The following is a 24,644-nucleotide window of genomic DNA, read 5'->3' as shown; positions in this document are numbered from 1 at the left end:
ATGTGAACCAGCCTAGACAGCCTGAGTGAAGAGTATGAGACAAGCTGTGATTGTTGATCTGTGGGAAGATCTGGCAAGTTTATTTTTCGAGTAAATGGGTGATTTCCATTACATTAGGGGCTCTTCATTTCAGTCTTTATAGAGTATATTTAATTTTCCCCCCTTCTTATGAATTATATATTTCTGCTTTGTGAGCCACAAGTAGGTCTGGATAAGCCGAATGATGGCATTTTTTATGAAGGTTGCTTAGTCCAGTGTTGAAGTGCGACAGTGAGATTTCATGTACAGACAATTTTGTGGAGAGTTTTAAAAATTCCTGTGGAGGAGCCGACGTCACCCGTCCAACAGTCATCAAGTTCAGCAGTTTACTTCCCTGTCCCTTTTCCACCAAGCCACACCGAAGCCCAGCGCTGACTTGTGTGAGCTGTGAGAGGCGAGGGGGGCCCATCTGTCATCGTGAGGGTGCAGCGGGCGCGAGGGGACGGAGCAAAGCCACAAGTCCATGCGATTGGCGGATGTTCGGGTGATGTGACTGATCGATGGGGCCGAGTCAGGAGGCCCTCCGAAGCAGCATGTCCCGGGTCACTGCCTCTCTCTTCACATGTCACCTTGCTTGACATTTATTTGCAGCGTTGCCCCCCCTTCAGTGAAGCTCAGGAAACCCCCCCCCATGCAGATCCGTCCATTTGCTCCACCCCTACAGCTTGTTTTCTTGGCTTGTTTTAGTGTAGCGTTGGGTGTTTTTCACGGCCCCCTCACTGTAAATATTACATGCTGCTTTCACACAGTGCTTATGCCCTGAGGAGCAGCGTGCCGAATGACCCCTGATTGATCACAATCAGAGCGTTGTTTTTAATCAACACAACCATCCATAGCTGTGTCACATGTATAGTAATCTGAGGACGTAGATCCACCACTTGCCATTCAGTATGTCAAGCACTTAGGAAAACAATTGCCATGAATTAACTCTGGTAATTGTAAGTAATTTAATTACTGAGTTTGTTTGCTGTATTTTCCTATAAATACCATGCCACACCAGTTTCCCTGCTGACTGGCCCTACTGCTCCCATCATGCTAATTAGAAATGCAATTCTGCAAATGTGCCAAGGCAAATATTTAGCCAATTATCAATTTTTAATAATGTTTTACACCGGCCCCTCTCCTAAGGTCCAGCAGATGCCATTAAATTTCACCCCATAGATACACAGTTATGACATGCAATAACTACTTGAATATAAAAGAGATTAATAATTTAGAGGGAGCTAACAAATTAGGGCCATCATTAAAAAACTAGGCTTCAAACCATTTCGCATAAAAAGTCCAAGGTAATGCTCAGCTCTCACGATAAAGAATTACTGCATTAATTCTGCAAAGTGAACTTATTGCTCCTATTCGTTTCAGGAATCCCTGGAGCATTTTAAAGACAGGGGGAATGGAATGATAACGGCGCTTTTCAGGGACAGTGGCTCTTACATTTCCATCTCAGCATCACGCTTGCGCTCTCTGAAATGGGTGGATTGCACCTTTTTAGTCAGCCGTTTCTTTGCTCCTTATTTGTAAAGGTTTGACATGCGAATGCTGCAGTGTTAACATTGTTTATATTTGCTTTTTTTTTCCTCCCAGAGGAAAGATACAGCCTTTAGTCTGCAAGTCTGTGCTGTGTACGCACAGTGACCTCACAGTTTTCCCAGTGGACTCACACAGTCATAAATATGATGCATGGATTTGCATGGGTTTATTTGTGATGTTAATTACATTTCAGACATTTAATACTCTGTATCGTTGAAGGACGTCTTACCTTCTCCTCAAACTCTTCCCTGAAATCTTCATTTCAGGAATGTGTTTATATTTTCAAAAGCAATTCTTCATCAAAACATCAAAGGTATTTGCTGCTGTCAAAGAGTCAAATAAGGTATTGTGCATTTTGAATACAAAATAAATATCAACAGATACAGTGTATGCTACAGGAAAATTCTGCCTGCCACATGAAAGTCAAGCACTTTATTGTATTGTCCTGTTTTAAGGAAGTAAAACATCCTCAGACATTCACCCCATATCAAAGGAAACACTATTTGAAAAGACATTTATTGCTTTAGGCGCTCTCACATAAATGAGAGTGACATTTTCTATTATTTGCGAATTTTATTTGAATGGAGATAAAGGGATGAGTTAAGGTGTATGCTTACAGTAATCGCTGACCCACAAGTTTTTTTCATACCAAACTGCTGACATGTACCATATAATCAGTCATTTTTGATATTTCCATCTCTTATATATTTATATTTATAGGTCCTGCGAGGATCTATATGAATGGAAATGGCCAAAAAGTATCAATTTGCTTTTATCAGTTTTGTTCTCTTGTTTTAGATTAGTAAAGAAATGTTCCTAGCTTGCTCATGAGATTAACCCCACAGACAAAGATGGTATCTGTAGTCTGTTCAGTTAAAAAAAACAAATGACCTAGAAAAGGGAAAGACAAGCCCATATTCTGAAGTAGAGTGGCTTTTTATTCCAAACAGGTGAGAGAAAAAAGAAAACATTATGAATAATATGTGACAAATAAAATATAAATAAAATACACCTATACTGAAATACACCTAGAAGTATTTTTCCCCTGCAGTTTTTGTAGGCTAGCCAGCAATGTAGCCAAAATTTGTTTTTGGCTGTGTGGCGGTGGTCAAGACAGTGGTGTAAAATTAGTAAATGTAAATAATTATTAATGTCGTATATCTGAAATCTTCCTTTTGTTATTTGCCACTGTCCTCATCACCAGCTTCTTCCAACTTATTTGCAAAAAGTAAAGCTGAGCTTTTGACACATCTTGCTGTATCTGTTACCCACGGGAATTGATCTCGCCAGCGTTTGAATGCTAAAATGAAAGCCGTGTGTGCAGAGAGGACCCTCGCTGTTGTGACCCATTTTAAAACCTTGACTATTGACAGAAATAGGTGTACCTTTTTGACCCTCCACGTGTCAACAACAAAGCGTCAGTGTTTATCATGAAGGGCTCGAAATGGGCCGAATGTGTGCGTTACATGAAAGCGCGGCGAGAGGGGAGAGAGGAGAGGGAGCCAGGCCTACAGGGCTGCTCTTATTGTCAGACGTGGTCCTCCTGCAATAAAGGGAATGTGTCTTGTAAACTTGTGGGGGAAGATCTTTGGAAACAGATCTCTGCAGATTTTTATGTCAGCTTTCAAAGACAACAAAGGGACTTGCGGAGGTAGCCTGGGGACATTACTCTCTTGTTTGAACAGAATATGCACAGTACGTACAAGTTCTGTTGCTTCATCAGTGTGTCTAGAAGCGTTGCTTTCTCAGGGAAAAAAAGAAGAAATCAAGATGAAGCGTATGTTTCATATTATTACTTTATTACAGATGGATCTCACAGAGACACAAAGTCAAGAAGTGCACCGTGAAGTCTAGCCTGTCTCTCTGCAGCACAAACTTGATTAAATGCCACACTGATTTTAACATTGAAAGCATGTTAATAACTTAATATTTGCTTAGATATTAGATATGTTTGTGTTAGTGTTGCAGAAAATGTAAATAGTGCACGGTTCTGAACAATATCAATGGCAGCCAAACCATTAGAGCCTCTTGAGACTTGAACCATAGTATGTTACTATCATTTACTTTTTTCTTGAAATAAATTACTACAAGACACAATACGTAAGTGTTTCATAACATAATACTGGACGCTGAAACTTGTCATGTGAAAAGAGTAAGACATTGTCCTAAGGATGTTGCTAAAAGAAAATAAAGAAGAATTTGTAAAGCTGAATAACACACATAGCTATTGCTCATGATACTACAAGGTCATGTTATAATGAAGCAGAGACAAACAGCTGAAGAGCACAGGAGACAGACCTCTTTTCGGTTTCAGCAGGCTGACCGTCAAATAAGCACAATTACTATAAGAATTCTTACCGTGCTCAGAGATTCCTAAAGGCAGTCAGCTCAGCTCAGCTCAAATTAGTGACTCAGATAAATCACCATTAATTAGCTAATAAAAGCCAGCAGGTGGTTGGGAGCCCAGAGACATTCCCTGGTTATTTAAATTATGTATATTACACCACTGCACTGATAAAGTAAATGAGAGTGGAACAACAGACATAAGTCTGTGATACCCCTGTGTAGGGATAATGCTCCATTCAATTCTCCTGCAACTCCCAGAATCCCACCCTAAGGAATACAAGCAGCTTTGACCCCTGCTCAAATAATATAATACATGAGGCTCTGGCACTGAGCTTATTTCAATATTGATTATGCATGCTGCACACAAAGTTTGCACAGCCAGTCTCCTCTATGGGCTTCTGGGATGTGTTTATTCTAGTAAAAAAGTGGCAATAATTACAACTGGGAGATGGGGCTTGATTGAAGAATTTGCTTTTTTTAATATGGAAGGAGGTGACAGAGTTATACCTTCATTACATCATTAAATATGCATGCTTCAAAACAAAATTAAAGCTCTTCACAGAAGTCATAAAGCAGATTAAATGAAATGCATGGCTCTCCCCTCTCTGTACTCTTCTGAGTATAGGTTGTAGTTCTGCAGATGGGAGATCCTGGCTGTGATTTGGATTAGACTTAGAAGCTACTTGTGTTTCAGTATATTAACCACACTTACTTATTCAAGCTCTAGCTGAATAAACCTATGTCACACATCTGTAACATAAGCCACCTGATGGGCTCACTCTATGTAAGAGAAATGCTTTGGAGTGTGTCTGGACATCTGCATTTGCCGCTAGACAAAAGTGGCACTGTTCTCACAACTTGGGAAAGTAACCTTTGATTAATTGATCCACTGTGTGGTTCTGATGTTTTCATCCAATAAACTAACGCAAGTAGGGAAAAAAAAATTGATAGAGCATCAGAAATTAAAACACTGTTCACACTCTCCAAAAACCCCCTCAAGATACATTGGGTTGTCTGAGCCTCCACACAGATGCTTTTGTTAAAACATAACTGCATGCCTCTGGAAATCTGAATTATACAAAATGTGTCATTTAAATTCTAAAGGGCTCTAATTCAGCTACCAGCATTTTCTCTCATTTATAGTCACGCAATTACGTCGCACCGTTTGCTTGTTTTGCTTTAATTATATCATTAGCGTGTTGTTGTTGAGGTTCCTCGGTTTGGATAGCGCGCCTGAGAGCCGCCCGAGCCGAAAGGTCTCCAGACGCCGCTCGGCCACGTGTCTGTTTGCCGGCACCAGGGGCCAGCGGGCTGTCAGCACCAATCGGCCGGCCCCGCCCTCAGCGGCCCTGGGAGCCCGGGCGAGGTGTCGGGCAGGGAGATGGAATCAGCGAGGCGGCTAATGCGGCAGTGTTCCGCTCTCTGGGCCCCCAGAAAGATCACGGCCGGAGCTACCGCTCGCTCCTCCCACCGGCGGCAGCCGGAGAGGGAGCCCTGGAGCTCGCCTCCGACCGTTTCACAAAGCGCTCGTCCTCGTGGAACCGGCGGACGCAGAGGTCCAAGAGGCCTCGTTCTCAACTCGTCAGCTACCGTCCTAAAGAAGTAAACTTCTGCTGCGCTCTTTGTCAGCGGTCTAACTGGTCTGTAGTGATGGAGGCTTGTGCGGCTTTGACTCGCCTCTATGAGCCTAGGATCAGTTGGATGTAAAAGATATATATATTTTTTCTTTTTCCTTGATGCATTGAAGGATTGTCTGTTTAAAAGGGGGATATATGCATCCTTATTTCTAACCATGTGTTTATTTTTTTAGTATAAGTCTATGAAATGCAGATGTTTTTTTGTTTCCTGTGGCAGCCATAAAAGACATAAAAAACACACATAAACACACGCACACACACACACATATACACACATAAGTCTCTGAAAAATACTCAATGCTGAGTGCCAAGCAGAAAGGAAATGTGTTAAATTTATTTATATTACATATATATATCAACAGGTAAAAACAGATACATGCACAAAAATCACAGCATGTCCCTTTAAGTTATTTGCTGAGCTAAAGTTCAGATTTCACAAGCAGCAAAATCCTGTATGTTTCCGTGCACCTCTGAAAATGAGTTCTGTTCTCATGGTAGCTGTCCTCAGGCAGTTATTTGGCAAGGCGTAAAAGAAACGGCCAAATAAATCCAAACAAGTGGGACATGTGAACAGATGGGAGACCGATAGCTCTGTTGTTTACGGGTTGTGTCCCTTTGCGCAGCTGAGGACTGAGAAAGCGCTGGTGATGGTATTTTCATACATCGCTGCATTCAGACATCCAGTTTCAGACGACTCGATTATCGCTTTCAGTAATGGGATATAACAACCAAAAGAAAAAAAACATACAATTTGAGGTATTTTAATCTGTGGAGTAAGAGAGAATGTTTTCTGTCGTGTTCTAATTGCATCGCGGCTATTACTGAACCATGCTCACATTCCTTTAGGCTGACATTATTTCATCTCCTAGTGAGAACAAAAACTAGAATAAAAAACTACTCACCGAGTTGTGCAGTGCGAATTTGGTCATTAATCAAACAACCATTCACGTTCGGAAGGCGTTCTCATACCTTGAAAAATAAGTGGATAAAATAGCAACTTCAGCTCTCCATTGAAACACAGGTAGCCAATAGATGGATTTTAGGCAACATGAGATACAGTATATGACATGATACGCGCAAAACATTAGTTCCAAATACATGTAGGTTGCTATGTAGCATACATTAGCAGGAAGATTTCTTTCAGTCACAACTGCCTGTGTTTATCTACCTTCGTCTTGTATATGTCTTTCTCTGCCGTTAGAAGTCAGAATAGATCCAGTCAAGATTAAAATTGCATTCACATACCAGAATGTCATCCCTTTCATTGAAATTGTTAGCATCTCTAATGTAAGCCTTTATTGTTAAGACACTAAATTGGATAGATAATAGGGTAAAAATTTCTGCATTTGTGGTACACATTTTATATCTGGTATGAAATTAGCATATTTCAAGGAACTGTACACATTCTCATTAGCTATGTGACCATACCCTCAAATAAATCCCACTCAGATACAAAGGCAAGCAATATCTTGCAAGAGTGCTGGACATTTTTCTTGCTGGTGATTGGGTAATTTATTAATATATGCATATTGTAGATATGAAAAAGATAACATAATTTAGCTTGTTAGCTAGTCAGTTATGATTACAAAAATTATGACTCCATATGCGTTTTCACTTGGTTGCTGCCACTTTCTTTGCTGGTTAACCTAGATTCTTTGTTAATGTAATGTTAACCTACAGCAGGTCAAAGTGTTGCATGAAGTTGACTATTCTATAAGTGAACAGCCCTTTAGTGTTAAGGCCTTAAAGAGATCACTATGTATATAGTAACAGACAACAAAAAAAGTGTCTCAAAGACAATTATTGTTATTTTTTGTCATTGATTATAAAGTATTTGCTGGTAAGAAATAGTATTTTTGATGCTGGTCTTTTACAATCATATTTGATGACTAAAAGGGTCACCTTTCCCCTTGCCTTTATCATTATTTTGTTGTGCTGTTGTTTTTGTTCTATTCTGGTATTTTGTAAAGTACCGTCTCAGCTCAACCTACGATTTCCTACATTCTGGAACAGCTGTGATAGTGGCAGCAGACAAAGAGTTATGAATACAATAAAAGGAGGTGGCATTGGTGGCCGCTTGGAGAACGCTAGCACCGCTCTCCACACAAAATGGATGACTCATTTCCCCTGCAGTCCCACCCACTGATTGGACTGAGGTCTTTCCCATCTCTAATTAGCCTGGTGGCAGATGAGTCAGCCTCACACAGGCCAGTGGTACCAGCAACGTGCCCAGGCCTCTCCACCCGTTCTCCCCTCTCCCTCACTGCCGACTCCCCCGGGTCCTCCCGCTCAGCTGGTCCCCAGGGATCAGCTCACAGAAGCGCACTGGAACTGCCACGGTGGGCCTTCGCTTCTAAAACTGCTAATCCCATCTCTTTATGGTGGCTTTCGGGGATATTATTAACACGCCTTTTTACGTGCTTTGTAACTAGCATAGCAGCTGCGTTGTATTGCTGGAAAATGTTACACCGAGAAATTAATGGGTTTGTTAATGTGGGGAGTTTTATACAGTAGGTGTTTGAGTACTGTCAGATGTGTCATCTTGTACTGTCTCCTTGCATCTCTTTTCCCATAAGGGTGGTTATACCTGAGACATCTTTTTCTGTTTGTGATCTCTTTGATTTAGGATATTTTTAGGTGCAACCCTCAAATTGAGTCTTTCTCTCTGTCAGAATTACATAATTGTGTTTGGTACACTGCCAAACAATATAAATAATTCAAGTTAAAATGGATTAAAAACAGTACTCTGGGATAATGTAATCCCTCAGTGCTGTACAAATATAATAGTCCATATGTAGTGCAATGCACATATCATGGATGCTATCCAGGAAAAGCTTCTAAGAATTATATCACGTTTTTCATGCCTAGTGTAATGAAAGACTTTGTCCTTATAAATGACCAGGTTCTAGTTATTGGTCAGTAGAGTGTACAGTTGATTTCCCACCTGTCTGTAATTTGAAAAGGTAAATCTTATTTCATACCACGTATTCCCAAGTATTAGTAGTTTATGTCTTTGATACAAAGTGGAAAAGGTGTTTCTGACTTGGTTACTAATTAATTAGTAACTAAATCTTTTTTCACACCATGTTTGCGTGAAAAATCGCTTGCAATATGTGAATATATGAATATGAATATGAATATATGAATGAGAATATATATTGCAATATATGAAAAAAGAGTGACACCTACTAAAGAGAGGTATACATTTCATTAATCATGTTTTTTTTGCATTCTCACAGTTTTTTGCAACTTTTTGGGTAACACATTTGCTCACCTTGACTTGAAGGCATTCCTCTTAATGGTGGTCTCTAGGGATCGGTAACATAGCTTTAAGCCCACTTGAATCATTATGCAGAAGTCACCAGGAAACATGGGACTTCACCATCACTCAGTCAGGTAGCTGACAATGTCTTGCATTTTTATAGAGATAATAACCTGCAGCAGCCAACTAAATAACATACAGTCATAAATAACCTTTGTAAAGGTAATTCAAAAGTAATTCATTCTGTCCTTAGATACAGCATTTCAAAGAGGAAAATTATTTGAAGATATTTTACATAGACAATTTTGGTGTAGAGACCACATACTCTTCAGTTTTCTGGCAGTTCTGGCAAGTATTTTCAAAAGTTAATATCAATTTTTCATTAATCGTCGTTCTCTCTCATAGAAGGATATTATCAAAGGGTAGTAGTTATAGACTTCAAGCAAATGATCTGAGACATATTTGTAAGACAAAAATGCTGTTTGACGCATACATAATTACAGTCACCACAATTTTTCTGAAGCCATTTCAATGGTGTTTGTGTTTTCCTATCTCATGCTGGATGGTCGATCTGTTGGTGAATATGTTTTACTCTTTTGTTGTTGTTCTCTGTGTTTTGCTGGATATTCCAGAGGTCCACATGGTACCACCAACCAAACATTGTTCTCACCACTTCCGCTTCTGTTTTGGTATATGCTGTGGTTTCAGTTTGCTGCTTGTATCTTGTTGCCGTTGTGTATTATTTCTTCTTACACAGGCAACTCTGCTATTGCTCTAAAGACAATGGCTTGCTAGAAACACCATCTGGAACATTACGTTGGATGGTCATTTTTATTAACTATTGGTAGCATCGGCTTGACTGTGCCAGTGAGATCCAACATTCAGTGTTTCTAGAAATTGAATAGCAGGGTGTAGAGGCTTGCAAGATGAATTATCTCATCTCTTAAGCATCTGATACAACAAAATACCTATACCATTAATCTGATGTGCAGTTTCAGTGTGTACACTCTGAGTTGAAATAATAATTGCAGCAAAGTTGTAACAGCTATTTTCAAGACTGAATCGGGGCTAAAGTTTCGTTGTGTGTTCTGTTAGTAATACACTATGCAGTCTGTTTATATAGTATGTCTGACCTGAATAATCCAAGTTGCGCTCAGGGTTGTCTCTGGGGACTGGTGGCTTCCTTCATGGGTTTCTGGCTCTTGCTGTAATGCTAAAGATTCCAGATACTTCTCTATGAGTTGTAGCAGCTTTAGCAGCAGTGGGCTCAAGGCCTGCTGATGGGAGTACAGTGCAGGGTCAGGTGGTAAAATAGGCTGCCTCAGTGTAGTGATGGGGACACTGTGCCATAGGAGATGCAGTCTTTTTGATTAGATGTTAAACCCAGGTCTTAATTCTGTCTGGTCATTAATGTTCTCATTGGTATTTATCAAAATCATAGGGATTTTCACATATTATCCACCCCCTTCTTTTTCTGTTTAATTTAATGAAAAAGTAATTATGTCACTCATATAGTACTCAAGGACATTTTAAGAGGTGACATACTTATTAGTGAGGTAAGTTGGCCTGTGTTTCTATTTTGGAGGGCTTTTATTTGCTTGATGCCGGGGAATGAAAAAACCTGAATGCAGGTCGCGCTCGCTCAAGTCAATCCCCTCAGCTCGAACTTTTCAGGTGAGCGCGACATATATTCACATAGGTGCAGGACATGGCATTCCTGCGCTGAAATGGGGGGGGGGAATTCAATCACTTTCTCTCAAGTCCTTTGGGATCCATCAGTGTAATTCTGCTCTCAGTTATATTCTCCACCTCCAAATTCCCACCACAGCTTCACTGACTGGCAGGCATCAGTCCCATTGATCCGTGCCATGCTGTTGAGGCAGTGGTGGTCAGCCCTTGAATCCAAACTGCTGTCTGTGGTACACCTCCAAGGATCTGCCGCTGTGTAGCATGCCTCTGACTGAGTGATAGGCCCACTGCACCTAAGGAGCCAGTCCCTGGTGTCTGGGATTTAATCACTTCTAGTCAGTACAGAGAACCTGCAGCCGCTAAAAGCTAAACCTGCAACCGCTAAAATGTTTCTACAGGCCAGGATGTAGTCATTTTTATTCATTGGAGTCATGCATTTTTGTCATTGACTTTTTGTGCTTTTAGTATTTTTCATATTAATATTTTGTAATTTGCCATATCTGGTTGCTTTTATGACTTGTTTTCTTTTTAAGTGTATCATGGATGTTTTTAAAACTACTACACAGTTGGCTGTTAGCTGTCACATATTAAAAATAAAAACTAGAAACACAGAATATGCTGCTTTCTAAAGCCACATCTATGAAAATAAAATGCATGTGAATATATATCTTTTCCTGCATTTACCCCTATACTTTAAATGGTATAATAGTAGTAATGTGTAATTTTTAATGTTTTGTATTTTTATTGCATTTTAACACATATAGTGTAAGTGCAATTTACCCTTTTTTTAATTTTCACAAAAACTTGGTTTATTCTGTTATTTAGTTTTCAGTAATTAATTCATTCATTACCCTATTTGGTCAGTTTTTGTATGATGTTGTTTCATATAACAGAACGTCCCAGTACAGTACATACACTGTGCTTCCTTAGATTATCATTAGACCCATCTGTGCGTTCTTTGTCATAGGACAAAATAGTAATGTAATGTTTTTGCCTAAGCATCATTGTCTACTTTAATCAGCAGTTACATCATTGTGACTTCTGTTTTCAGCTGAACGAAGCCAGTAAATGAAGGGCGAAACTCAAGGATCACCTACAGATGACACAAAACCACATCTCCAGCAGCCATCTCATTTGGAACATGATCATAATGTCAAATTAATAAACTGCTCTAACACATCGCTCTTAATTGTGTATCTTTCATTTGAACTTGTCCCTGCTGTTAAATGTGCTGGAAATCCATCCCTTACAATGAAAACCTGCCTGTACCCTGAACCAAGATGCAGTACTCCCAACGTCATTGTTACTGCAGTCTAGGGCAATATTTTTTATCATAGGTTTTAGACATATTATAAAATGTTGAAGGGGATAATAAAGGGTGTCTGTAAAGGGTGTGTAACATTTGAGTATTGATCTTTTCGGCCCACGTGCAATGATGTCTGTTGAGCCAAATATCAGAGCATGTACGTATGTCTTCAGTGCCAAATGTAAATGACGCCATTATCTGAAGGCACAAAATAATGCTTGTAGTAGTATTTTATTTTGAGTTCGCAGTCAAGAATGGAGTTTTAATTGTGATGGAGAGTTTGAGGGACACTTGTAATGCAAATGAGACCATTGTAGTTCCCGATTGAGCACGTGTATTATGTGTTTACAGTGACAAGTAGATCCTTGTTGTTTATGTATTTATGCATTGATTAAACTGTGCGTTACATAAAGATAAACATCAATATTACACCCAGGTATTATACTGTACTTCATTGCTTATAATGGACATCACAGGTACTGTTACCCAAGGTTTATCACGCACAATAGCTGTAAATTGAAATGTAGTTTCACAAGTGTAACGGATTCAAATGTGCGGTCCTGCTGTTCAGTTGTCACTTATTTGCAGCTTCTCTGTCTGCCTCTGCTGTTAAACAAAATTATCTTCTGTGCCTCTTTGCTCCTTATTGTCTACGTCCAATATAACTCCAGGGACATGGGGACCCAAGCAGATGTCCTTATACATCTTTAGATTCAAATAACTGAATGAAACGCTTTGGAGAATTAATTTGCTATGGGGAGCCTTCCGTTCTGGTGGCGTGTATTAACAGGGCGCAAAGAGAGAGAACAAAGGGAGAAATTGTGATGCACGGTACGTCGCCGAGCCACAGAGAGGCATATTTTACAGAGACCACGTTCTTTCCCTCACTCACTCAGCACAGCACAGGAATCCGTGAGACTCGAGCGCCTGATTCACACCACTCCTCACAGGGGTGCTGTGTGAGTCACAGTGGCGGACCAGCTGACCCAGAGCGGTGACATCAGAGGCAGAGGGCGAATCTGGCCGAATATAGAATTATGCATCAGTCAGAAAGGCAAGCTTTCCTCTCGCTGTCGGCCACTCTTCAAATTTTTTGGACCAGGAAAAGAGTCGTATTTAAGTGGACCTTCAGTGTGCAGACATTTGACCATGTCAATGTGTGTTAATGGAGTTAAATGTGAGTGAGACAATCGTTACAAGAATCATCAGCGACTGTGTCATTCTCTTATGAGGTTTGCTTTGGTAAAACTGCATTTAATTTAAATGAGTATTCATTACTGCAGTTTAACATGGCCTTCAGTGGTGAACATATTGTATATGTCATAGGGCGGGCACGCACAGATACTCTGGGCAATAATTTGAGGAACAGGCCATTGGAGGGTGACTTCTTCATATTCAGAACATATGATATTGATTGATTTGCTTTTGCAAAATGTAATTATGCCTCAGTATCCCATAGTAGTCCAATAGATAGTGATGTGATTTACTCGTATGTTTGCTTAAATGAAATGAAATTAATGTATATTACAAAGACATCTCTTGAACCACCAGTCAAAATTATGTGGGTGTGAATTGATTTACGGAATTGCTGGCAGTCACAGTTTTATTGAGCTGTATTTCAGATTCTCTCTATGAAATTGTACCATCCGTGAGTGGATTAGCACAAGATCATGCAAAAATGCATGTGTATGATAATTCCTTTATCTGCTTGTTGTGTGTAATGACATTCTATTGTAGATACCTTTTTGTAGGTATGTAAATATGGTAATGAGCTTTCTCTCCCACCTCAGCGATGATCTCTAGTGTAATATCTGTTCAGTGTCTCTGTGCCTACATGTATTTTAAAGACATGTCTGATTTTGTTGTAGAGCAGTTCATAACAAAATATACTCACGGTTGGTTGTAATAATTGAAATGTCAATCAGGAAACATGCCGGGAAGCTCTTTGTTCAATCATGGGGAAGACTAATGTAAAGCATGCTTTATTCCCACGACTTCATGAGCGTTTGAGACAGTATATGTGATTAACCACATGTATTCCGACCCTCAATGATTTTAATGCTGTACCCATTATAACTGCTAATATTAAATAAATGTAATTACCGCAAGATAATGCTGTGAAAGATTATACTCGATTCTCGATGTACCCGCATGTGTGTTCTCTGTCCCTGGTGCTTGGGAACGCGTTGTTATTGAGCTAATTCAGCGCATTGCGCTTATTGGTTGTCCCGCTCTAGCCCAAGGCCTCTGGCACCAAGAGCCGTGTCATTTGCGACCAACTGGGCTTCTTGATGAGAGTCTGACCCGGTCGCCTCATCTGTCACTACCGACTCATTTCTTTTATTTACATCTGTCTTTAGCATTCTAATTACCCCCTTTATTGCTATAGCCTGGAGGAATCGGCAGAGAAGCTAAGGACACCGGGTTTTAACCAATAATAAAAAATGTAAGCCCCACCCACTGTCGCAAAATGTTTAGCTCCAAATTATAAGCAGATCATGATCGGAGCACATGTGACCTCTTACGATCGCTGACTAATTCACCTGCTTTTTCCATTTTTGCATAAATTCAAAAAAAGTGTTATTCCTCTGGATGCATTGTTGCAGCAAGAAAATGGATAGTCCGTCTACTTTAACTTAATTTCTACTGTTGCACTGGCGTCGCAGAATTTCTTAGAATTATAATTCCCCCTTCATTATGCGCGAATTCCATCTCTACAAGCCTGTCAATGCACTTGATTTGCACATTTGTACGTTTTCCTGTCTGCTTGTTTGTTTCGAGAATTGGTACTGTACCCAGACGAAGCCGAGATGAAAGCCTCCGCTAAATGAGCATTCAGTAATTTCGTGTTTTCCCGTTCCCTTAAACACCTTCGCCCACGTAAACAGCAGTGAGGATGGGTTTCACTTCAAAAATTCTGAATCAACAGGAAAAATACTAGGCCTGCTTGAAGAAAAATGCCCATTATGCTGAACGCCCGTGTCTCTGAAATGCACTTTTCTTCAAACAAATGTATTTGAAAACGCAGGGGGAAAAGACTGTTTTAATCTTAAGTCTGGGTTCTGCAAAATTCTGCTCTAAGATGGCATCAATAACAGGGCACAGTCTTTAATGAGCTCTCAACTTTAAAGACTTGAAGGATATTAACAAGCTGCTTGACAAATGGTGCTTAGAAGCACATTAAAGACGCTGCTAATGGAGCGCATAATGACGGCTAATTTTCGATCAGATATAAATTAGAGCCCCCAACAGTTATTTGCCTTAAGGACTTTATGTAAATGATTCCGTTCTGTATAAACTGAAAGCCGAAGAGAGCCCTGCTACGCTGGCACTCCTTGTGGGTATGATGAATAGACCTGCAGCAGAACGGGGCTGACAGCTGAAGGAAACGCATACATCCAGAGACTACCTCTTATTACCAAACGCCCGATCTTTATTGCAACTTTTGCTCATTTGCAGCAGTGCTTTGTCTGTATTAAGTGACCCCCGATCCTATGTGTGCTTTTGGAATTTGTGTAGAGAGAAGGGGCCACGAAATAGGACATTAGGCTATCCAGAAGGCCGATGGAAAATTATTTTTCTTTAGTTTAGTAGAACGGACGCTTTGTTGTTATTATTTTGTTTCTCTTCCAACGGGTTCACTTTTGAACTTGTAGCTACGTAGAACGTCATAACCTACGCCGGGATGCACCTGATGCAGTGGCGTATTTGAGCAGTGTATTTAGGCAGTGCACTTATGAATTTCAGTTAAATTAATTTGTCCTGTCTGACTGTAAACAATGCTGCTTTGGTCCTCTCAAAAATACACTATCTCTTCATCAGTCCCTATTTTATGATTACGTATTGTCGATTTGAATAAGTGAATAATTGGTCAGATACATGCAAATCCTTAATGCGTTGGCTAAAATCACATTTACATATTTTATATATGTGAGAACACTAGAAATGAATTCAGAAGGAACTAAATCTTGGCAGAATGGCTGTTAGGCGTATTTGTTTGTACCACACGTTTCTATTTCGTGATTAAATATTAATGTGATTGATTGGTTGTACAGCCATATCTTAACAATAGTCATTTTACGTCAGTTCGTCTGTTAATAAAGCGCATAAACTAACCACACACGTTTTTTTATGACATCAATCATAATTCTTCAAATCAAAACCTTTTTAGTTGCGAATACTGAACGGTTTCTGTGATAACTTTAAATTTATACCAACAAAATGAAATGCACAAATTCACAAATTCCCTCTAGCTTATTAACTAGTTTAACATTATGAATACATTCTTCATAAATTGTTTTGAGATTTTAACGGTTGTTCTACACAAAAGGCGTTGTATATGATAACCCCGAAGTTGATTTATAGAATAATAATCCATGGAAACTGAACCGAATTCTTCATTCAGGAACGACAGTGTTGCTTTGGAGAGAAGTGTTGCGCATGTCACTCATTTAAAGGGGTTATTTTACACTCAAAATTCGGTGAACCAGATTAACGTCTTTTTCCGCGTCTCTAAAAATATGCGGAAGCAACTATCTTTGAACTTTCCAGTCACATTCAGGGCTCTGTCTACCTGTAGCAGCTATAACAATATACATGAATTATAATAAATTCAAGGTGGTATTACTTTGTGGTCATATTAAACGATGTTATTGCGTTTTCTGAATAAAATTTGCTGATTTCGTTTATGTTTTCCTCGACCTTTATGTCCTACCTTTCCCCTCACTTGTAGCTAGATGAAACCTTTGTTTTTCTAACATGTTTTCCACATTTTACCATATGTAACAAAACAGCACTGCGTTTGCTCCACTTAACTGTGATGACGTCAAGTAACCGAGAAGTATCATTTCGAACGTACGTCATTACTGACCAAAGCACGCGATCACGGTGAACCATTTGTAGTTTAAAATCCGAAAAAAAGGGAAAGGCGTGTGTAAATGATCAGAAAACCAGGCCTAGTATTGCTTTAAATGTGTGTTATGGATTTAGTTAGGCGCGAAAGCGATTCATTGGACTGAATCCAGCCTTCGCACAGATCCCGTCCCAACCTACAGAGACAAGCTGTGGCGTCATTGAGATTTTCCTGTTCATCTATTGGCAAGGCGCAGCACATAGCCCCTCTACAACTGGGAATCTGTTTTTCCTCTTTTCCTGTAATAGATATTACGTGATGTAGTAGGTAAGGATATAAAACAAATCACATAAGCAACACGGTGCGTGATTTATAACATGTTTAATAACATTAGTTAAATATTTGGGCTCAATAAAACTTAACTTATGTTTACCGCTGTGTGCCTCAATCCTCACGTCGCCCATGATTTTTAAGAGTAATTATGTGTTGGGTTCTCACTAGCATTCCCTCGGAGAAAATAGAGATGCATTACAATTTAAATTGTCTTTATTAATAAAATACAATACATTGCACACATTTCCCTTTTGTCATTTAGGAACACAGAGGTGGTTTATATATTAAATGCCCATAAAAATGAATTCCCTTTCGGTGTATGAAATCCTGAGTGCGTGCGTGTGTGTTGTGATTCTGTATCTGTGTGGTTAATATATAGGGTTAGATTTTTTTAAATTTCGAAAACGCCTCCTCTTTTCACAGAAGAGTTACAGATATCAGTGTGAAACGAAGTAACAATTAACTGTAACTAAAACATCGGACAGGCTACTCACCGAGGCGCTGAGGGTTTTTGAAATGAAATAATGCAGACGTGTTATTCTTTGCTTTCACACACTCCCAACTCCATCGATTAGCTTCTGAAAAACACTTCACAATCATGTAACCACGGATGCCAATAAATATTGCATTAAGTTCAGTGAAAAGACTAAAATCACAAAACCATTGAAACTGTATAAAAGGTATCAATTATTGAAGAAATTTTAATCAGAACCCGGATGTAGCACCTCAATGTTAAATGGAGGGCATCACAATGAACGGTATTGTGACAGTATCTTAAAATTATTATGAAAATAAAGGGTTATGGTGTCTGGTTTCCAATTTCTGGCCTGTGGTTCTTCTAATTTGGGATTAAAAGAAGTCACGTCTTTGAAGGCAGACACTTGGTGTAAATGTACAGTTAAAATATTCTACTCGCGGGTCCCCAGGCGGAGCTCCGCCAGTCCCTGGCTTCATTAATTTTTCAACAGCATCCCAGTGAAAGGAGAAAAAAATGATCAGGGAAAAGAGAAAAATAAAACAGAAGGCCCAATTACAACAAAGGAAAACAGCACCAGCGTTTTCTTTGAAATAAACAGTGGCCAGTGATTTTTCTCAATGTGGGAACCTGCAGAAAATGCGAATTGTTTTGTTATACAGGTAGGTCTGCACGTGACAACACAGGCTAAACTGTGACATTAATTTAAAAATGGCAGCAGAGGTATTATATAAGTTACTGATTTTTTTTCTTAGCAACATTGTCTGACATTTTGTATACACGTCTATATGTATACACAGGTGTTAATGTTAATATGAACTGTATACATTTGTAACACTGGACTGGATCATCATAGGCGCTAAATTGATTTTTTTCTACATCTATGAAAGTTAAATAGGAAATTGCCTCGCTAGGGAGCTGCCATAATCTCGTGCAGAGTGGATGTCAAGCCGTGAGACTCACAGCACAAAGTTAATTTCAATTCCCGAAGAGAATTTCACATTTCAGCTCTCCCTGACCCGCTGTAATTAGCAGAGATAACTAATGATTACTTACTTACTCCATGTAATTATCTAGTTTTCATAATTCGCTGTGTAATTTATTAATTCGTTCATATTAGCTTATAAGTGAATGGTTCATTTAGGAGATGTGCAAGGAGGACATGCTGGAAATTATCCGCATACACTAGGAGGGCGTTTTAATTGATACAACATCTGCCTCTCTCAACGATATGGGTAATTTCTGACATTTTTCTGCCACTTTCATAATCGTTAATATATTAAGAGTCAATTTCCAAACGCTTGGAGCAGTCCTTTAATTTGTGATTAATATAAACACCGTCCCAGGGTGGACTACTACGTTCACAATTTCAAGAAAGAAGTTAAAACGAATGTAAAAATAAGAATTAGAAAAATAGTCTATTTTATATATAACTAGTTTCGTTTATATTTAGCAAGAGATGAATTCATTAATTGTGTTGAAACTGCGTGCTCTTTTCAAAAAGTTGAAACTGTATATTCTTTCATTCTTTCATTCATTCATTCTTTTTTTCTTTCCGTCTTTGCGTCATCGCGTTTTCAGGGTGCTATGCTGAGAGGTGGTGAGGCAAAACGAAGCTCTGTTTTTAAATGATATTCGCTGTTAAACGATAGGCCCGATGAGTATTATTTATTTATTTGTTCACCATTGGGTTGTGTTTTGAGCCCTGTGAAAAGAAGCAAATGGTGTGAGCACTGAGTTAAATACATTTGGTAAATGTTTCATACTGCATTAATAAAACATTGCGAAGGAAATGTCAAGTGGAATTTTTGCTGTTGCTCGCCCCCTTTCTGTTTTTTTTTTTTTTTTTTAGTTTTGTTTGTTAATTGCTCACAAGTTTTCCTCGTGGGTTACATGATACATACACCGCACACAGATACCCAATATTGGTGCTTTGCGGGTAACGAATGAGTTTGCGAAAGTTACGTGACTTAATTTTCATCCTTTTTTTTCTATGCATATATGTTCTCTCTATTATAGTGAAATAAGAGGGTGAATCCGATTAATACTTATATTTTCAATAAAAAACAACGATTAACAGTAAGTAGGCCCCTGTGTGTGTGTGTTTTTTTTTTTTTTTTTTTTGCTCCAGAATATTATACACCGAAATTTCCTTTGACGCCCAAGCAGGTAGCTGTCCATGGTACTGAATCCATTCGCTGCTGATTCTGTGGCGTATGGAGATATGTCTTCATGAAGCCTCGAACATTCATGATTCATGAACATTTGGTTTGATTTTTAACGTTGCCTTTCGATGCCAGGCTTCTGTGATAGTCTTAAGTCCTGACGTGCACTTCAAAGCTTGCTTATATTTATGTTGGAATCCGAAATGTTGGCTGCATATTTAAATAAAGATGGCCACGTTGGCAGGCGAAGTGTTTTTCCGGGGTTCTGACATCTGGCTGAGATACGCTCCAGGGATCTATCTAGATCTCTATAGACTCCCTGATTAGACTAATAGAATATTAGCATTTGCTCTCAGGTCCTGGCTACCCCGAACTGGTAAATCTGCCAAAGCATCGCTCAAATAAACGTATCTTCATCATTCGATTTCACAGGAATTGAACCGTAAAAAAACGCCTCAATACCAACTCCCATTTCGTCCAATTTTATGGGAAGATCCTCGCGCTGTAAAGCTAAAGCGACTTATCAAATTACAACATATTTACAGTATGTCATTTCACATCCTTGTTCAAATATCAATTGCATCATTGCGTTTATTTAGTTCTACAATTCACTATCAATTTGACGTCTATATAATGTGTTTGATAATTATTCAACTCATTGAAAACTTAATTCCATGAAAATGTTAAAATTTGTTCTTTAATGAAACACATTGCAATTCAATAACCAAAAAACCTAAAGGTACATGAATGTTGTAAATTAATGCCATAATTCGACAAGTAAGCAAAATCAAAATACACCACAGAAAGTAATTCTTCAAATGATCTCTGCTAAGACAATACAGTAAAATCTGTAAGAATATATCTATGTGCATTGACTCGTCCCAATGACATATTTACATTATACAAGTATAGTTCCAAAACGTTGTTTTTTTTTCAATAAGTAAGCATACTAAACAACGTGATTTAACAAGCAACGCCTTAATGGATATTTTATACAAATAAATATCAGAAAACATAAATAAAAAATAATTTTAAAGAGAAAACTATCTCATATCTCTCGATTGTTCCATTTCAGTAGTTATGAGACACACCAAAAATATATTTTTTTACATATTTAGCAGTCCTTTCCTTTTGGAATAAACACGTTTTACTTGCTTTCAGAATCATATTTTCTCAAGCCGAAATGGAGAGGGAATCCCAATAAATATGTAATGAAGTAAACATTACCTCACATAATAAATAGTTTATAAGATTGAGATCCTGGCTACAGATTGGAGTGATACTGCGCCCAATAAAATAGTATTGGGAGAATAAATCCGGCACTACTGAATATCAGCCTGATATTGAGAAAAAAATAGGACTAAAATAAAATATATTTTTGGACTGCCTCTCTTTATAGCAAGACAACGTAATATACTACAAATGATCAGTATTTTAAAAGTCAGTCTGTATTTCGCTGCTGTCACCACACCTCAGCTCTAACATTGGTTACAATGAGCGCAAAATTAAGTACATAGACTGCTAAATTAATAATTTACAGGGGTTGTTTTGTAATCATCTAATAATAGCTTTCAGTCTGAGTGGTGACAGCCGTAGTGTCCTGATTCCTTTTGTAGCCTCTTCGAAAGTAAATAAATAAATAAAGATTGTATAATTATGGAAAAATGTGTCTGTTCCTTGTTAGACAAAAAACTTACCATTTGCACGCAGTGCTTTGAGTTAAACTTATTTTCTGTAAAATGTACCTATATTACGTGACATTTCATATCTGAAATAAAGCCAGTTGCGTAAAACAATGTATCCTACATTATCTCATAGTGAAAAGTTGTATTTAATTGGCAAAAATGGTGCAGCATAGTAAGTGGTGAAAAACAAATGTTCTTACTTGCTTAGTCAAAGGATCCTTTAAAAACGATTCCACATCCTTTCTGGGTAAATGACGTGACAGGTAATGGTTTGATTTTTTTTTACCACATTGAGCATGATTCATAGTTCTGTCTCAAAGTTAAAGTCATCGATGATTGAAAAAGGCGTGAGATAAGAAATATAATACAAATCGACTCTTCGACTCGGGTGTCTACAGTTTTTTCCGCTTTTATTGTTCTTTAATGCCGGTGGTCAAGCTAGACGCATGCAGAGTATTTCATTCTTTTTTGTTTCTGTCGCTGGTTGCAAAACCAGACCCGCACTACGTTCTTTTTGAGGTCCAGTTTCTCTGCGATTGCTGCTATTTTCTCGGAGGAGGGACGCGGCTGGATGGCGAAGTATGCCTCCAAAGACCTCTTTTCCGGTGCCGCTATAGAAGTGCGCTTCCTCTTCTTTTCAGCCCCGTTGAAGAGCTCGGGTTTGTTCAGTTTCTCCCTATGTGATTTCTCTGCTTCTTCCAGCCATGCCTGTAGGATGGGCTTCAAAGCGATCATGTTGTTGTGAGACAGTGTGAGGGACTCGAATCGACAGATGGTACTTTGGCTGAGCGAGCCAACCCCTGGAATCTTTAGGTTGGCCAACGCTGATCCCACATCCGCTTGGGTTACCCCGAGTTTGATCCGTCTCTGCTTAAACCTCTCCGCGAAGGCTTCCAAGTCCCTGGGATCGGCGTCAACGTCGCTCATGCAGCCCATGTGAGAGGACAGCCCGTGGGCGTGGGCCATGTTGAGGGCCGCCTGGTGCATGTGGTTCATGCCCGCCATGTGGGCAGGGTGCGCCGGCGTGGAGACCACAGACCCATCCGGTCCTGCCATGGCCCCGAGCGCCAGACCCGGGGTGATGTGATCCAGCAGGTCCCCCTCCAAAGCCTGGTGAGGCTGGTGATGGTGGTGATGATGGTGGTGGTGGTGGTGGCCCGCCAGCGCGGAAGGGTGCGAAATCGGCACGGAGGAGGAAGAGGAAGAGGAGGTACAAGGGATAGTGTTCATAGTGTGGTAGGTCGCGTCCGGCTTGAAAGGACTGTGATGAGGAGGATGATGGTGGCTCTTGGTCTGAGAGACTATATCCACCGCTGCCAGAGCTTCAGCGCGCGCCAACAAACTCTCATCCAAACCTCCGAATATATTGCTCTGCAATTGCAAATAGAATGCACACATTACCGTCAGCAGGGAATTCTCCCTCCACTCTTCGGATTAAAACATTTCCAGAATGCAAAAAAAAGGAAATCCTAAAAAAGAACACACAAAACAAGACACATGCAACATCCCAGGTCATAAAAATTAATACGAAAGGCAAACCCGACTGAATACATAAGTTGGAAGGAAAAAATTGGAGGTGTTGGGTGATTTGCTGTGCAGACATGAAAAAAACATCAAGCAAAAAAGTGGGCTGTCAAAATGTGCCTTTAAGCGGTGATTATGCAGAATACGTACCGGTGGGGTTGGGAGACAGGCTCGGCGCATCGTCTCTGAGCTGCTGCTGCTGCTGATAGTACTACTAAGTCTGGAAGAAGAGCAGGAAGACGAAGACGCACTCGAAGTCAAAGTCGAAGATGAAGAAGAATGCAAACTGGAATACTTGGGTTCGGGCAAGCTGGTGTGAGGCATGGCGAATGCCTGCTTGCTGTTCAGAGACATCATCATCATATTTGCAGGCGAGCGGGTTGAGGCAAGCGCCTTTTTAGTGAGTTGAGACTCCGCCTCTTCGTTGGGAGCTCAAGCTCAGTAGCCTGCTCAAGTCACTGTCTAATAACTACTACTCAACAAAATGAAAAATAAAAGACCTGTCTAGTCCCTATTTAGAGCATAAACGATTTCCCACAGGTCTGGGGGACTGTCTCACCAAGTCGAGCTATTGCTGTGCAGAAGTGATGTCGCAAGCAGCTTGCACGACGCAACTGAACGCACCTCGCGCTCAGGGCCACCTCTTATGCTATGGCTGTTGCACGCGACGTCTCAAAATAGATTCCCGCCTCCTATCCGACTGTTTTTCGGATTTTTTTTTTTTTAATTTCTGTCGTCCCACTTAATTTGTCTGTTTTATTTCCGTTGATATTTTTGTTGACTCCACATAGATGACGTTACTGGTGGAATAAATGAAAAAAAAAAATTCTTTCGTCTTCCTTCAGTTTTCCAGTGCATACACTTTAAAAATCGTGGCGTTCTTTGACCCTCTTTTATATTATCCAGCTCAACAATATGTTAAATTTAGAGACAAGAGCTAATGGTCTCAAGACTCTTCTCCGTCTATAGTTCAATGCTGCGGGGACTCGGTCTGCTGTTCTGTGATGCGAAGGCAGCTCTCTCTCTCTCTCTTTCTCTCTCTCTCTCTCTCTCTCTCTCTCTCTCTCCCCTCTCTCTCTGTTTCCCCTTCTCTCTCTCTCACTCTCCCTCTCTGCTTCACCTGAAAAAGCTTTCATGGATTTATTATTCTTCATTAGACACAGCATCACTGGGGGCTTTGCGCATGGGCAGACATCGACAAGGCATTGTATTCGCACGGTTTAAATTATCATTGTGTTTAGGACTAAATTAAGTATTGGGGAACATGCTCAAGAAAAAAATACCCAACATATGGCCAGTCCGATTACAAATGCGTTATAAAAACAGTCCTTTCGGTGCAGATTTTAGACACTTGCACGCCAGGCACATTAAAAACGCGTATTGGTGTACAGAAAATGATAAAGGGCATCAGAGAAGCACACTCCGACCGAGATGTAGAAATAACCACGAACCGCTTCATTTTCTCCACCTCCGTAATGAAATAAATCAAAGTTAAAAGCCTGACTGTCATTTAATTATGGCGCGAACAGAGCTTTTGAAGAAGTGGAATAACATCTCTAAGTAAATTATGTCCTGGCCAGGGAGGGATTATTAGATTGAAATTTCATTTAGGCTCGTGAAACACAGTTTTTCAATATATAATCTGCTACACCTTATCTTATTCAAATGCTTAATTAACATTGATGAATGTATTCATTTCCGTGAGAGCAGAAAAACAAAAAAACAGAGAAGCAATTTGGGTCAACGTTCCATTGTGTTTTACAAATTATATGTCACTCTGAGAAGGTCTTATTTGGGAGCT

The 24,644-nt window shown here is 39.6% G+C and overlaps 2 protein-coding genes across 2 annotated transcripts in view; one reads left to right on the top strand and one right to left on the bottom strand.

Moving 5' to 3' along the window:
* Window positions 1-11,629, top strand: part of ttc29 (tetratricopeptide repeat domain 29) — a 72,043-nt gene extending 60,414 nt beyond the window's left edge. The window contains exon 12 of the mRNA XM_036551875.1: window positions 11,555-11,629. Coding sequence (XP_036407768.1) covers window positions 11,555-11,571 — 17 coding nt within the window. The 3' untranslated portion in view covers window positions 11,572-11,629. The remainder of the gene's footprint in view (window positions 1-11,554) is intronic.
* A 9,165-nt stretch (window positions 11,630-20,794) lies between these two features.
* On the bottom strand, window positions 20,795-23,864 carry LOC118793260 (POU domain, class 4, transcription factor 2-like). The gene is made up of 2 exons (XM_036551352.1): window positions 22,994-23,864; window positions 20,795-22,690 (listed from the first exon to the last, which is right to left on the bottom strand). The coding sequence occupies exons 1-2, from the start codon at window positions 23,204-23,206 to the stop codon at window positions 21,758-21,760; spliced, it is 1,146 nt and encodes a 381-aa protein (XP_036407245.1). The 5' UTR covers window positions 23,207-23,864; the 3' UTR covers window positions 20,795-21,757.
* Between the last annotated feature and the right edge of the window lie 780 nt (window positions 23,865-24,644).

Source organism: Megalops cyprinoides, chromosome 18, assembly GCF_013368585.1.
Source record: "Megalops cyprinoides isolate fMegCyp1 chromosome 18, fMegCyp1.pri, whole genome shotgun sequence".
Lineage (NCBI taxonomy): Eukaryota > Metazoa > Chordata > Actinopteri > Elopiformes > Megalopidae > Megalops > Megalops cyprinoides.
Note: the sequence above shows the minus strand (reverse complement) of the source record. Positions and strands in the feature narration are given on the sequence as shown.